General features: G+C 35.7%; 1 protein-coding gene across 1 annotated transcript in view; it reads left to right on the top strand.

The window, feature by feature from the left end:
* The first annotated feature begins 519 nt into the window (after positions 1 to 519).
* NOSTRIN (nitric oxide synthase trafficking) overlaps positions 520 to 15,713 on the top strand; it is an 83,802-nt gene continuing 68,608 nt past the window's right edge. The window contains exons 1-2 of the mRNA XM_074303195.1: positions 520 to 672; positions 13,437 to 13,522. Coding sequence (XP_074159296.1) covers positions 646 to 672; positions 13,437 to 13,522 — 113 coding nt within the window. The 5' untranslated portion in view covers positions 520 to 645. The remainder of the gene's footprint in view (positions 673 to 13,436; positions 13,523 to 15,713) is intronic.

Raw genomic sequence — 15,713 nt, 5'->3', positions numbered from 1 at the left:
TTATCTTTAAAATTTTTGAATTCTAAATAATCTCCTTCTGCCTCTCTACCCTCAAGAAGGCAAGCAATTTGATATTGATTATGCATGGGATACTATGTAAAACATATCACTTATAGCACCATTGAAAAGAAAAGAAAACAAACAACAACAACAAAAAAAAACAAAGTCTGAATTCAGATTTTATCAATTCTTTCTCTGGAGGTGAATAGCATTTTTCATCATGAGTCCTTTGAAATTATCATGGGTCATTGTCTTGATCAAAATAGCTGAGTCTTTGACAGTTGATCATCCATACACTGTTGCTGTTACGGTATACAATGTTCTCCTGTAACCTTTGAATTTTAACCTGGTCTTTTAAGTATTTATAGAAATTGTTGCCTGACGGAAAACCATAACAGCTTCCTAGTCCTGGAGCTAACTATTGCCACACCGGATGATATTTTGATTATTTTATTCAGGAAATAAATGGGATGAAAGTCCAGAGCTTAAGCTTCCTCTCTGTTGTCTTTGGCAAGCATGATGTGTGCCTCTGTGTAAGACAGGCCCTTTTGAATCCAGGAAGTCCAGGAAACACCCAGCCTTGATAACAGCTTTGAGAATGCTGGGAGCAAAGGTAAAAGGACAGAAGCAAAAATCCACTCCAACATGAAGAATCCTTTGACAAACTGCTCAGTGAGTAACTTTGTGTGCATGAGTTTGCACTACTCTGTGTGTGTGTGTGTGTGTGTGTGTGTGTGTGTGTGTGTGTGTGTGTGTGTGTATTTTGGGAGGGGAAGGAGGAGAGTTGGGATTTATCTACTGATGGATTTTAACTAGTGACTTATACTACTTGGGGCTGCCAAAGACCACGGGTGATGAGATAAAGGCAGCTGTGCAAAAGCCTGTGGTTTGTTTTAGTTCAATTTACAAGAACAAGGGAAGAAGTCAATTTGTTTCTTGCTTCTTAGTCCAGCATGTTTATAAATGCTTTTTTGTTGCCGGTCTGATTTCATATTCCAGTAGGCTGGATGTATTCTGTCCAGAGGACACTTTGTGAAGGATCCCAAGACCCAGATAGAAGTTACAGAAGATACAATAGGTTCAGAAAGCTGTGCATGAATAGAAAAAGGCAATTTGGAATGATTTTTAACACTAAAGTTAAGATTTGAGTCATTTTCTTAGACTCTCATTTCTAATGTTTAGTTGTAAATCCTGTTCCTTTAAGCAATTTCTTATAACAAGCTCCTCCCCCCCCCCTTTTTGGCAGCTGAAATCAAGGTTACATACTGGATAGCTGATAGAAGAGAGGGAAAGAATCTAAGTCAGAGAAAGAATACTCCTTCCAGTGTTCTGACTAGTATCAAGGAGTTCATTTCAAACCTGGGAAGAGCACTGGAAATAGAATTATGGTTAGAAATACAAAGAAATGTTGAGAGTCTTAGCAGAAGCAATAGGAATCTAAAGCAAGAATTGAGAAGCACCTAGAAAAAAGATCAAATGTTCTTTAGCTCTCTGAACAGCCAGGGCCCTAGAGAGAGAGATTTAGATTGTGCAGAAAACCTGAAAACAGGTGGCCCCAAAAGACAGAGTGGAAATTCTCTTCTTTTTCATCTTTTTAATGAAATGAATAAAAACCTATAATTTGAAACATGTGATAAGAGGAATGGGGACAGAGGAGAGACAATAAAGCAAGATGGAAAAGAGAAAAGATATCATGGATTATTATAGAAACAAGTTTTGATTATCCAACCAGTGCAAGCAGCACAGACACAATTAAACAAAATGACAAGGGATCCACCAAATAATCACTAGGAATTAGTACATATAAATAAAGCAGATATTTGACAATAGAATCATAAAAAGAAGTTTAAGATAAAAGGATCAGAGGCTTAGAGCTGGGAGGGACCCTCATTTTACAGATGAGAAAACTGAAGCCCAGAACAGCTGATTGCCTCACCCAATGTCACTCAGATAGCTAATAGCTAAAACCCAGGCCTTACTTCCAATATTGGGCTCTCTTTTGATTTACCCCATGAGAAACATAGGGATAAAAATTATGTTGGGGCTGTGAGATTTTGGTAAGCCACTTATCCTCTCTAAATCTGCTTCCTTGTTTGTGAAACAAGTATAATAAATTATCAAGCATTAAATGCTATTATTTATGTTAACCTTTTTGTAACTGTAAAATCCTATATAAATAATAGCTACCATCAAAACCTATTAGGGTATTATACCCTAATTATGGGCTTGGTTGACAATAGGTAATTAATTCCAGAAGGGGACATTTCTAATCAGTGCCAGATGAGGAAGTGAAATTCCCAGGGTCTTATCAATGCCAGGCTTGAGTTGGTTTCCTTATAGGGACTATAAATGAGGATTTCAGTTGTCTACCAGCTTGAATGTTGATCTAGAGTCAATATCACTCAGAAACTGCCATCATCACCTTGTTCGACACAGGGTAAAAATGGGCCAGAAAAGTATTAAAAAGTCTCTTATTGTCTATATATTTTGTGGGTATTAGTACTACTCATTATAATTATAACATTATACAACATATTTCAGAAATCAGAATAATCATATTTAGTGTTTCTTATGTTAACCCTACTTCCCCTTCAAATGTATATTCTCTTCATATTTATATTTAGCTTCTTCAAGTAAAAAAACAAAACATTCCCACTGATATGTTTACATTCTTTCAGTTTAGGGGCACATTAAAATTAAACAAATATTTATTCCATTAGATAATGAGTTCCTTGAGGACAGAGATTGGCTTTTACCTCTTTATTTATCCCAGCATTTAGCACAGTGCCTAACAGAGAGCAGGGCACTTAATTAATGTTTACTGATGATTGAAAATTGCCCATATGTATAAGGCACAGGAAATATAAGGAAGACAGAGAGAAGATGGGGAAAATATTCAAGAGTAGATAGAAGAGATGTTAAGGTCCTAGAGAGTTCAATAAAAAATTATTTTTCCCAGAATAAAATTAATCAGGAAAGACAAGAATAGAAAGGATTAAAAAAAAAAAAAACTTCCTCAAAACATTATTACTTCCCCCAGAATAATTGATAGCTTGCTTTCATATTAATAAATGCTTTGTAGCTTTGTGAAATAGGTAGTGAGAACATTATTATTCCTATTTAACAAAAGAATGGTAAATCTCAGACTCTTCCTTATCACCTGTCCCAGTAAAGTGTCTTATTCCTAAATCTCAGTGCTGGCATAAACTCTTTGGTCGAGTGTCCTGTGTAAGGACACTCTGATCTTGCTCCTTCAAGACATCTATCATTAACAACACTGTAGAAACTATTTTGTGCAGTACTAGGGCAACCCTGGTGAGTTGCTCTGAGGCAGGTTTTGGTGCTAGATGCTAGGGATATAAATAAAAAAAGCAAGAGAGACCCTTCTTTCGAGGAACTTGTATTCCAATAGAATTGACATGTAGTAGAGTAGTGTTGGCCATGGAAATTTTGGTCTAGGCAGTCTCAGGTTTTAAAAGTGGAGTTTATAGATTGTCAGGCTCTTTTTATAGCGGTGGTAGTGTTGATTTGATTATTGTCCCTGAGCAAAAGCAAGAGATAGAAGTGGGGGAAGGAGAAAACATGATATTCATGCAGCGTTAGACCAGATGACAAGATGCTTGGGATGGCTACATGAGATGTGAGGTTTGATCTGGACTACCTAGGTATGGTAGGTCAGATGAGTTTTCATCCATCCATCAATTAGGACAGCTCTGCCCAGAGCAGAATTCCAAAACTGATTGAATTAACTCCCCTGGAAAGAAATGGGGCACAACCAGGTATCAGAAGATTCTATATGGAAGATCATCATTCCAGGTAGAGAAAGTACCTGAAGGCATGAGAGATGGCCAGAGATCTAGGTTGGCATCTTGACATCCTGACATAGTTAGGTACAAGAGTTTGCCAGATGTAGATGGAAAGGACTATTAAGAGCTGATTGTTAAATTTTCAGTGTAAGTGTTTATAACTCAAATATCAGCAAACACTATAAATCAGGGCTTGCTTTGTAGTTTTGTTATTTGTCAAGATGAAAGAAAGAGATAGATGAAATGCTAATAAATTAGATGTAATTAAAAGTGTGCCATGCATACATTTTTAGGGGGGAGAAAGAATCAGTTGTTCAACATTATTAGCCCATCCCTGCCTAAATGGGGGGGAAAAAAGATATAAATAAAGGCAGTATGGTGGAAAGAAAAGAGTTCTAGCCTTAGATCCAGGAAATCTGGATAGAAATCTTTGCGATATGATGAACAAATTTAATCCATTTCTCTTAGATTTAAAGTATATTTGTGTAAAAGAGAAATAATAAGCACCACTAGTGAACTTCAGTCTCTTCCTCTGTAAAATGGAGATAATTCAATTCCTTATATTACATTGCTTGGGTGAGAAAATTAAAATCACCAAAATTTATTGTGTCAGCTTTTAAAAAATTGTTTAATACTGATTGAATTATACTGTTTATTTTCTTATATAAGCTTTGGCTGTACTTAAAAATAAATGACCTCTTTCAAGGAGACAATGACAATATAAAAATAAACAATTCCATTTAGAAACTTAAAATATGAGGGAAAATGCAACTATAAAACCCTATCAAACTTCTCTGTGACTCTATTGTTCCATTCTGGAGGATACCTTCAATAATCTAGGTACCAAGTTGTTCAACTATCTATCTCCAAAAGAAACTGAACTGTGAGCCAACTTATTTCATACCTATAGGGCAGGGATTGTTTTTTTTTTTTTTTTTTTTTTTTTTTTTTTTTTTTGTCTTTTTATCTTCAGTGTTTAGCACAGCATGGGGTATGATCTTAATAAATACTTGTTGAGTGATTAACTGTGTATATCTACTCATAGGTCATCTGTGGAGCTAATGTGATCAGCTGAATTTATTATGGAGCTTCTAGCTATCTGTACTGAGAATTTGCCAAAGTGCCAATAACTAATACCTTTGAAAAGCATAAATACAGTCAAATCAATCTAATCTCATCTTATGAAATAGTGACAGGCCTGATAGATAAAGGGCTTCTGATCCTGATTCATAAGACAGAATAATAAAATATAGTTTGGGTTTTACCCAAGATAATTTTTCCCATCTCTCTCCCCCTTTCTTTCTCTCTCCCCTTTCTCTTTTCCTTCATTTCCTGCAAAGGGTCCTTTCTATCTAGATTATAAGAATCACAGAACATTTCATCTATCCCTGGTAACATATGTTATGATGTTTAGATGGGACATATTTCTCAATAATCAGAAATGTTTTATACTTGTTCTTCCTAGATGAGTTTAAGTACATATAGATTACATATTCAAATAACTCTGGAACAACAAGGACCCGCCTTCCCTGCCTTCCCTCTCTTCTTCTTTCCTCTTATCTTCCCCTCCCTTCTCTCCTCCTCTCTGTTTTCTATTTTTTTGTATCAGTTCTTTGCTGCAGTCATGAAGCTTTGATGAGATTTCATTAAGGAATGAGACAGATCTCTAACATAAAATGCATTATCCTGTCATGTTACTTACACGTGGGGAGATTCAGGGTTTAAAGCAAAATTATCATTCTCAAGAGCGTGGGCCAAGAAGGGAAGGATTCAGATGGTTTTGGGATGCAGTAGAAGAAGAGAAAGAAATCAGCAATGGTCTTTGGAAGAAGTCTTTTTCAGATAAGGTACATCTTCTCTTTTCATCACTCCTTTTAATTGATCAGAAGATGCTTAAATCACAATCACTGGCACAGCTTTATTATTATAGCTGATTTCTGACCTACAATCTCCAAGACATCCAAAGAATTATGATAAATTCTGGAGAACCAGAGGATTGTAGATTTCATTTTGGAAATGCTCAGTTCCAAATGAGAAGGTATCTTTTCTAACTCTCTCGCTTTACAGATGTGGATTCTAAGACCCAGAGATTTTAAATGATGTACCTAAGGTGGCAGAAGCTTGATTCCAATCTAGATTCTATGAATCCAAATCGAACTACATTTTTATTATACCAACCTGCCCCCTCTTACTAAGGGTCCTTCTAGGACTCTCAATTATCATCTTCTTTGGATAAATCAGGGGTAAGATAATGGGGAATGGGAGAGGAATTGAAAGCCCTGTCTATGATGGCTGAGTCTTTGCCAAAATAACTCTGGGCTCATCTCAATTCAGGCTGGGACCTAAGGGTAACCAAAACTGTGTTCTTGACTCTGTTGTAGGTTGTAAGGCTTGACCATGGAGAAATCATGTCATCCATGTACCATTTGGAATACACATGAAGGCTGTGAGAGCTTTCTGATTTCTTTGATATACTGTGAACACAAATACACTCATTACCAAGTTTCACCCAAATAATGGGTGTCATATCCAATTATCTTTACCATTTGGGGCTCAATTGACTGTAGGATCAGTTCTTTACATGGTATTTCAAGATGGGTCCATATTAATTGTATTAAGCTATAATGATTTTCATTTGGCCTTGAGATTTCAACACTAGTTTTTCTTCTAAATTGAGGGAAGTTTTGTTATTTTTCTTTTTAAATGTTGAAACAAAAACATGTCAATAACAATATTAATAATTAATATTTATCATTTTTTCCATTGACATAGCTCTTTGTGATTAGCAAAATACTTCCTACCCATTATCTACCTTGATGCTCACAATGACTTTGTGAAGCCAATGATGAAAATATAATTTTCTATCTTTGACATATGAAGAGACTAAGTGATGAAATAACCTGAACACAATCATACAACACATAACCTGAATGGCTTCAAATTCAAAATGTTCCCTTCCCAAGACCATGCTGCCTTATCACTTTCTAATATCAAAGATAATATTTGTGACCTTCAATATTTATCAAAATGTCTTTTCTGTTATGGCTGGATTCAGAACAGTTGGGAATTCTGGGAATGTCTTAACCCGCCATCCTTAAATTTCTGCACATCAGAAATGAACTCACAGTGAAGGCTAATCTAGGAAGATTTAAGCAGTAGCTAATTGAATGTCCAATCTTTTGTATGTCAGCTTTAGTCTTCATTTACAGTTTTTAGTGACTACATTTGCTTACACAGAACAGGACCTTGAAGGTTATGCTTCAGCTCTAAATTCATGATTACAATAGATTTTCCTGTGAGGTAGTTAATAATATATTATGTTTATCTTCTGACTGGGGCCAAGTCCAGCCCCGGCCTGGTAGAGAGCCAGATGGGTCTTTTTTTTTTTTTTTTTTTTTTTAGCATGGTTGCCTGTGGCAGACAGACAGCTTGGCAGCGGGGCTTTTCCACAATTGCAGATTCCTTGCCAGGGCCTGAAACAATGGGTAATGTCTATGGCCTTCGTGGTGATTTCCAAGGTCCCAGAGCCTACTCCCAACCTACTCTCTGAGCCTGGAAATCTCCTTAATAACAGATCAAGACTTTCTTTCCAGGATCAGATATAACACTTAAAAAAGAGAATTCTGCCCTGGAGAGGCAATTCTTTGATTTAAATTTCTGGGGGAAAGAATTAATTGAATAATAAACATTGATTAAGGATTTACTGTGCATCTGGCTGTACTTGAAATTGGGCGTGTCTGGCTCTATACTTGACACTGAGGAGAAGGGGAAAAAAAAAAAAAAAAACTAATAGAAAGTCCCTCCCTTCAAGGAATTTATATTCTCTAAGAACAAATAAACTGAAGATAATATGAGCCAAGAAAGGAGTATGGCATGTACTGGGATGAGATTTAAGGAAATAGGATTCTAAAAAGTGGAGATAAAGAGGGAGAGAATTCCAGGGTGCTGGTGAGGGTGGACAGCCTGTACAAAAGTTGAGACCAAAGCAATTATATCGATTTGAATGTAGATAGTACATCAAGAGACATGATTTAAAACAAGTCCAGAAAGCCCAGCAGACCAGATCTGAATATGAAGGGTTTAAAATAGCAAACTGAGGAATTTATGTCTTATGCTTTAGATTATAGGAAACTATTGAGGCAAAGAATAGAATTTGAGACCTATGTCTTAAGAATTATTTTGGCAGCTGCATAGAAGTTGGATTTCAGAGAGAAGTATGAAAGCAGGAAGATCAATCAGGGAGGCATTTCAAAAGTTTTAGTGGGAGGTGAACAAGGCTTGAACTAGAATGGTTAGTGATGGGAGTGGGCAAAATTTGGCAACTTATTGGCTGTAGGAAATGAGAGATATTAAAAGGCTAAAGATGAGAATAAGTTTTTAAAAAGCCAATAGAGGAGACTGGCAAGTGAACAACTCTCTAATTCATAACTTCATTTGTGATTAACCAATTATTATATGGCTTCATAGCACTGGCAAGTGAGGTAACTCTTATGAGCCTCAGTTACCTCATCTGCAAAATGAAATGTGTCTTGATGAATTCTAATATCTCTTCCAATTATGAAGTGGTGAGTCTACCAGAATATTATGTAAGGTATATACAAACTTTGGTCATATCAATTAAGTAATTTATGAGTGAGTGTATTTTGGGTGGATTCTCTAACTGATTTGCTCTCATACTCTCGTCTCTGTTATTTCCCAAAGCTTTTTCTCAAAAAGTTAATCTTAGATCTTGACTAAATTAAATACACAAAAATCAGAGAAATGCTACTGAGGTCAGTCAGTCAACATGTATTAAGCATCCACAGTGTACATACAAAGACAGGCAAAGAACAATTGCTGTTCTCATAGTGTAATGGGTGAGAGAGACTACATGCTTACAACTATATGCAAATAACCTACAGGATAAGTTGGGAATAATCAAAAATCAGTGTTTTTACACCAGGGTACATCTCAGAGCTTCAAAAGTAAAGAGTCTGTCTAAAAAAGTTAGTTCAAGTGGTACAGTACGGATAAAACTCTGGATTAAAATCTTTCCCCTGACATTAGGCAAGTCACTTAAATTGTTGTTAGCCTTGGCTTCCTGAATTGTAAAAGAGATAATAGCACCTAACTTACAGAATTGTGAGGATCAAGTGAGAAAATATTTGTAAAACATTATAGAGCCTGGTCTGCAGTAGGTGCTAAATAAACGTCTAAAAAAAGGTTAAGCTAAAGATGAGTGGGGGAAGTGTTAGATTTGGAATTAGAAGAGACTCTAGTTTGAATAATGCCTCTGAATTTATTAGTTGTGAGTCATTCATTCTCACTTATACCTAATAGTTGTATCTGTAAAATGGGGATATAGTAGTTTCTACCTGATTTGTAGTGGGATCAAATGAAATAATGTTTGAAAAGCTTATAATGCCGAATCAGTGATAGTTATTATTATTAATAGGGATAACTAATATTTATATGGTGCTTACTATTCTCTAGGCACTGTTCTAAGTGCTTTACAATGATCTCATTTGATTCTCGTAACAATTTCAGATTTTCCCTTAAGTTTTGCTGTTTTTGTCACAAATGCCTCAAGTCTTTCAGTTTGTTAAAAGTCTGTATTTTTCTTTCAGGATTATATTTAACTTTTCTATTTTAACTTTTCAAACAACCCTTTCTTGTAATTTCAGTTTTTTCCTCTATGAAGTATAATATTCTAAGTATAATAAGTATAATATTCTAAGACCTATGGTCCTTCAGTGTAATAGCTGCTGGGTCTTATATAATCCTTACTGGAGATCTATGATATATAAATAGTTTTTGTTGTTATTGCTATTGCTCCAATATTTGCTCCTTAACCTAGGAGTTTTGAAACTTAGTTTATGATATTCCTATAAGTTTTGCTCCCGGGATCTCTTTCAGGTGATGATTGGTGGATTTTTTTCTATTTCGGTTTTTTCTTTTTTTAGAATTACAGGGAAATTTTCTTTAATAGCTTCTTGTAATATTGTATCAAGATTAATTTTTAACTTAATTTTCAGATAGTCCAACTATTCTTATATTCTTTCTCCTTGGTTGTTTTTCTGATGAGATATTTCACATTCTCTTTTAATTTTTTCATTCTTTTTACATTTTACTATTTTTTGGTGTCCTAGAGTGTCATTAGCTTAGTTTTCAAGGAATTATTTTTTTGCTTGAGTTTTTCATTCTCTATTACATTGGTTGGCTTTCTTTTCATGATTATCATGAATTGTTCTTCTTCTTCTTTTTTTTTTCTAATTTTTCCTCAAATCTCTCTTATTTGATGTATTTGAATATTTATTTCTTAACATTTATTTATAATTGAAATACAAAATAAGAAAAAAAAATAGAAATAGACTGAAAAAGGAAGAAAAAAAATACTGTCATGTTCCGAGCAGAATATCAGGAAGATTCTAAATATGTATGATAAAATTCCATTTAAAAAAAACATGTATAATAACAGAAGACAAATCCATCTTTTTTTTCTTTTTTTTCATCTGTCCTCACTCCCTCCTCTCCCTTCCCCTCCAACTGTCCATCTTTTCTTTTCTTCTTCATAGGTTTTCTTTTGTTCCTTGCTTTTTCCTTTATTCTTTTTTCCCTTTCATTCCCCCCACCTTCCCTAAGCAGGCTATAGTTAAGTACGAATTTACTTATATGTGTTTGTGTATATACATACACCCCCACATACAAACACATACATGTATCTATGTACACACATACATACATACAAACATGCACCTAAAACAATATATCTCTCATATGTAATGTAGGTTTTTTTCTTGAATCTTTAAGTTTGACTTTGAGATCAATAACTACCCCTCCATTTTTTTCTGATAAATTCTACTCTTTATCATTGTTACTGTGTTTGTGTATACCTCTTATTTTCTATCCCTGCTGAATCGTTTCCTTTAGTTCTACTTCTTAACAAGCTTAGTTTGATTTTTTTATTTTATTCTTATTTGATTTTTTAAATTCTTTTAAGAATACTTCCAAGAACTCTTTTTGTGCTTGGAACCATTTGACATTTCTCATTTAAAAAAGAGTAGTAGCTTTTTAAGGCTTCATTATCTTCCTCTAAATATAACCCCAGATCTTCTCTATCCCTACAAAAGTTATCTATGGTTGGATTTTTTCTTCTTTGCTTACTATTTTTATTTGTTTGTTTTTGTTTTATTTTATTTTCAGCAACTATTATTATAATCAAGTTCTAACTCTGAGGTTTGGGGAATAATGCTCCACATCTTAGGTTTTTCTTATTGTTATTTTTAGCCTTGGATTCTACTCTCCAGGGCCCCCAGCCATGCTATTCTACAAATGATCTTGCTCTTTGTAGTCCCTCTGATGGCTGCAAATTATAGCTTCCGTCTCTTCCCTAGAACTAAAGCCTAGGACTCTGCTCAGTGTCAGCAGGAGTCATGCCCTTCTGCTCCTGCACTAACCAGGTGTGTTCTATCTCCTGCATTCACACCCCAGAATGCCTCTGGTCAGCACAACTGTGCTTGACATCCCTGGACACTAGAAGATCCTTCAGTCTTCTTCTATTCAGCTGCTAAACCTCCACACTGTCCAGAAAGGAAAATTTCTAAGATTGAGATTGGTTCTCATCCCATCTGTCCCCAGAGCTTGTCTTTTCTTGATTCCACAGAGTAGGTATTTTCACTTCATTTCACTGGAAGTATTTTCACTTCATTTTTCAGATCCCTTTCCTGGGATCTTCTCAATTTCTCAAGTCTTAGGTGGATAATTGCTTTACCTTGACTTTTGGTTACTTCTATTCTATGTCCCTCTAAGGCCATGTTCTGTCTTTTTTTGTGGAGGAAATTTGGAGAACTGAAAGTTTTCTGACCTACTTGACCATCTTCACAGAATCCTCTCCCTTGGGTTATGTTCTTCATCACTGGAAGAAATTCTCGAATTGATAAGATCCCTCATAGGTGACAAAATCATTGATGAGAACCAAGTAGGTCACTGACAAACTGTTCTCAATTCTGTTGCACTTAGGGAAGTGGGAAGCAAGAGGAGGTCTTGATAATACAATACAACTACTCCTATATTAATAAGTTGTTTCTATCAAAAGCCCAAATGGCACGATTCCTTTTCCTGAAGGAGCAGTTCAGATTTGTTTCACAACTACTAATACATGCCAGTTATCACCATTGGCATACATATTATCCTTGTCAGCATTGCAAAGGTTATCTTTTTTTTTATTAAATCTCCCCTAAGTCTAGGTCCATACCCCAAATCTATAAAGACAGAGACAAGTAGAATGTGGGTGCTTTAAAATATGTATCTGCCTATGGGCTTTTTTTCTATAATTTACCAGTTCATCGCTGCTTCTCTGAAAACAGGAAACTGGATCAGATAATTTCTTGAGATTCTTTCTTTTTTTCCATATCAATAATTCTATTTCTGAGGGCTTGCCAAATGGTATGAATAAATAATATTATGTCACTGAAGAATGACTGAGAGCCTTGTAGATAATGAAAGAATTTGAAAAATGGATAGAAACAGAGAGCTGGCCCTGGAATTAGAAAAACCTGGATTCAAGCCCCACTTCTCACACATACCGAGTGTGTCACACTGGGTAAATAACTTCTCATGGTCCTAGGCCACTCTCTAAGTATATCTACTGCAGAGAAGGTACCTACCTGCATTGCAGAGAAGTCTCCTCACCTCTGCACCTTCTCACTTCCCTATAATGAAATCATAGGTCCAGTCCCTATTGTTACAATTTATGATGAACGAGTTCTTCCCCCAAACTCTGAAGCTATACAGAACACAATCCAGTGGAGTATTTATACTGAATAAAATATAGCCCTGCTTTATCTAAACTTTTCATACCTCTTCAATGAGCATGTGAGAATGAAGGTGAAATTCTCCTACATTATTGAATGTCAACAACATCTCAGAAGAGCACACGTTAGAAGGCACCATTTAAACTTTCCATTTTGTTTTTAAAATCCAGTAGTCATTTCTGAGAAAATTATATCTAAAGCCAAAGCCCAAAAGCTTTATGTTTGGCATTTTTATGTCTCTATGCTGAATGGATCCATTTGAAATAATTGGTTCAAGAGGGATGCTCAATTCATAATAAAAAGTCATTCTTATTGCTAGAAGTGAAGGAGAAAGAGATAAAACCTTTATTTGAAAATATCTAATTTAAAGAGTTAAATTATAACTCACTTGCATTTTCTAGGATGATGATAAGAATATTTCTAAGCAAAGATAAATTTATATTATTGGTTTGAATTTGTTGAATAGCAAAAATACTTGTCCAGAGTTTTAGTGGGGTTTTTTTAAACAAACCAGTTATATATTTACAGCCTCTTCCCAAGCACAACCTTGATTTCTCCTTCTATGTATGTACTTTGCAATCAGGTGGAAAGAACAGGTACTGCTGGGTGTCAGAAATATCTATAACCCATATAGGTAATGTTGCTGTTTTTCATGGAATCTGAGCCATGTAAAGGGTTATCAGGATTGACTGAAAAGTCCTATGGGATCTTTATGAATCAGGCAAAATAGACTTAATCGTCTGTTTAAGATTTAATCCAAAGGACATATATATCAATTATAATGATTTAAAAGAACAGTGAATCTTTGTCTCATTTTTCTCTGCCTATTTTGTTTCAGTATAATAAAGTGTACAAGGACCTTAAGGAAGTTTCTCAAAATGGAGAGAATTTCTGCAAACAGCTCACATCAATCCTTCAGCAAAGGTACAGTACAGATGTTGGCAGTGGGGATGCTATCTTTTTAGTTGCAATGAGAGACATGATTGGAGATTTCCAGATGTCCTACTTTCTAGAACATGTTGTTCTGTGTTTTTCTGCTTGAGAGCTTAGTTGGAATAGTGATTATTTTCCATCTTTTGGCCTATCACTTAGGCTGCACTAAAATGACAAAGCAGATCTGGAAAAGCCATGGTGTCCATGTTTTCTCCTCTTAATACTTGGTGTGCTTGTTTGTAAACTTTCCTGGGTGTCCTAAAAAGGTTGTAGAAAGAAGAAATTAGCTCCAACTCAGCTCAGGTATGATCTCAATTAGAATGCAAACTCTGTGAAAGGAGTTACAGTTTAGTTTTTTGGGGGTTTTGGGTTTTGCAATTCCAGACCAGTAGCATAGTACCCAGTGCAAAGTAGATGCTTAATCAACATTTATTGATGGACTGAGTAAAATGATCAACAAAGAGGTCTGAAAGGGATTTTAATGGGTCTTCTAGTCCTTTCCCCATGCTAAGCAGAACTGCATATTAACCTTATGGATATGAATTTAACTTACTTTTAGATTTTTCTGAAAATATTGTTAAATTTATTACAATTTATTTCTGAATTTAAAGTCTGTAACTAAGGATCCTTTACACCAAGGAGGGTAAGCAACCCACTTTGATTTTTTCTTCCTCCTTTTCCTTTCTCTCTCCCCTATTCCTCAAAAAGTTTTATTTCTCTCCTAATAGCAAAATGAAAGGATTTTACAGAAGGTAAATTGGATGAGGGGGAAGATGGTAAACCTCATCTGGAAAATGTCTTTGTAATTAGTTAGGTTGCATAGTGGGTAGTGTACAGGGCCTGGAATCAGGAAGGCTCATCTCCCTGAGTTCAAATTTGGCCTCAGACACTTTTTAACTGTGTGACCCTGGGCAAGTCACTTCACCTGTTTGCCTCAGTTCCTCATCCGTAAAATAAGCTGGAGAAGAAAATGGCAAACCACTGCAGTATCTTTGTCAAGAAAACCTCAAATGGGGTCACAAAATGGGGCATGGTGGAAACAATTGAACAACAAGTGACAATGGCTTTATTAGTCACAAACTGAGGGATTTTAACATACAATCAGCCCAGTATGCAGATAACAAATTCTACTCAGATTATGTCTGTGAGTTGGTCAGGTACTAGGATGAGACCTGACCTCAATTTATAGGGCCTCAATGATCTAATTGCCTGATATGTTAGATAGGGCTCCATGTAATGATGTACAAATTGGAGGCCCTGGATGCCATTGTCCATGTACTTCCCATGTACATGGGACAATTATGAAGAAAAGTTTCATTTTCTCCAGACCCTTATCAATATATGAGCTGTCCCAGGTGTGACTTACTGAGTCAAGTATGAGGGAAAGAAGGCACCTGGAGGATTGCTTCTTGACACAGCTTGTATTTTCCTCCTGCATTTTCCTTTCTGCACAATCATACCTTGTTGGGTTTGCTTCTACTTTCTTCTTATATGGTTTCATGATCTGAATAACCAACCAGCAAGAGTCTGCTGAAACAGCTCCCAAGTGCTTCCATTTCAGAAGAAAGAGAAAACTGAGCTGGCTGTTGAACTTATAACTGCATACTTTTGCCTTTAAGGCCCTTATTTCAGTATTAGAGTTCAAGGAAGTCTAATAACACCTTGATTGATACTGTCTATACTCTAAGAGTACACCGAAGGATCCATTATTAGTTACCTTCACTTCCATCCAGTTTCTCAGATTTTTCAAGAAAACTAACCCTGCTCAGGACTGGGTACAGATAAAGTCTAGTCAGCCATGATGGTTTGGGACATCAATACTCCGGTGCCTTTCCAAATATACTCAAAAAGAGTAGGCAAACTCCTTGGGACCTCTTGAATGCATACGTTTTGATTAGGTGAGACAAGGATGAACACAGATTTTGAGAATAATCTTTTGGAATCAGGAGGTGCTCTTATCTATCCATCAATCATCTTGGCTATTTCTGTTTATCTGTTTCTCTTGCTCCTTCTGAAATAAGGACTCTGCCAGACTCCACTAATATCTTACCTCTATCCCCCCATTATTTTAGGTCAGTTTCCATGTGTTCTAAGTCTTGAGAAGATTAGCATGGCCATCTGTTCTTGGTCACGCCAAGAGTGAACAGTGGCATTCATCCACAAGCATTTTTGAGGTTTGCAA

The sequence above is a fragment of the Sminthopsis crassicaudata genome, chromosome 3 (genome assembly GCF_048593235.1).
Source record: "Sminthopsis crassicaudata isolate SCR6 chromosome 3, ASM4859323v1, whole genome shotgun sequence".
NCBI lineage: Eukaryota > Metazoa > Chordata > Mammalia > Dasyuromorphia > Dasyuridae > Sminthopsis > Sminthopsis crassicaudata.
This window is presented reverse-complemented; position numbering and strand designations above follow the sequence as displayed.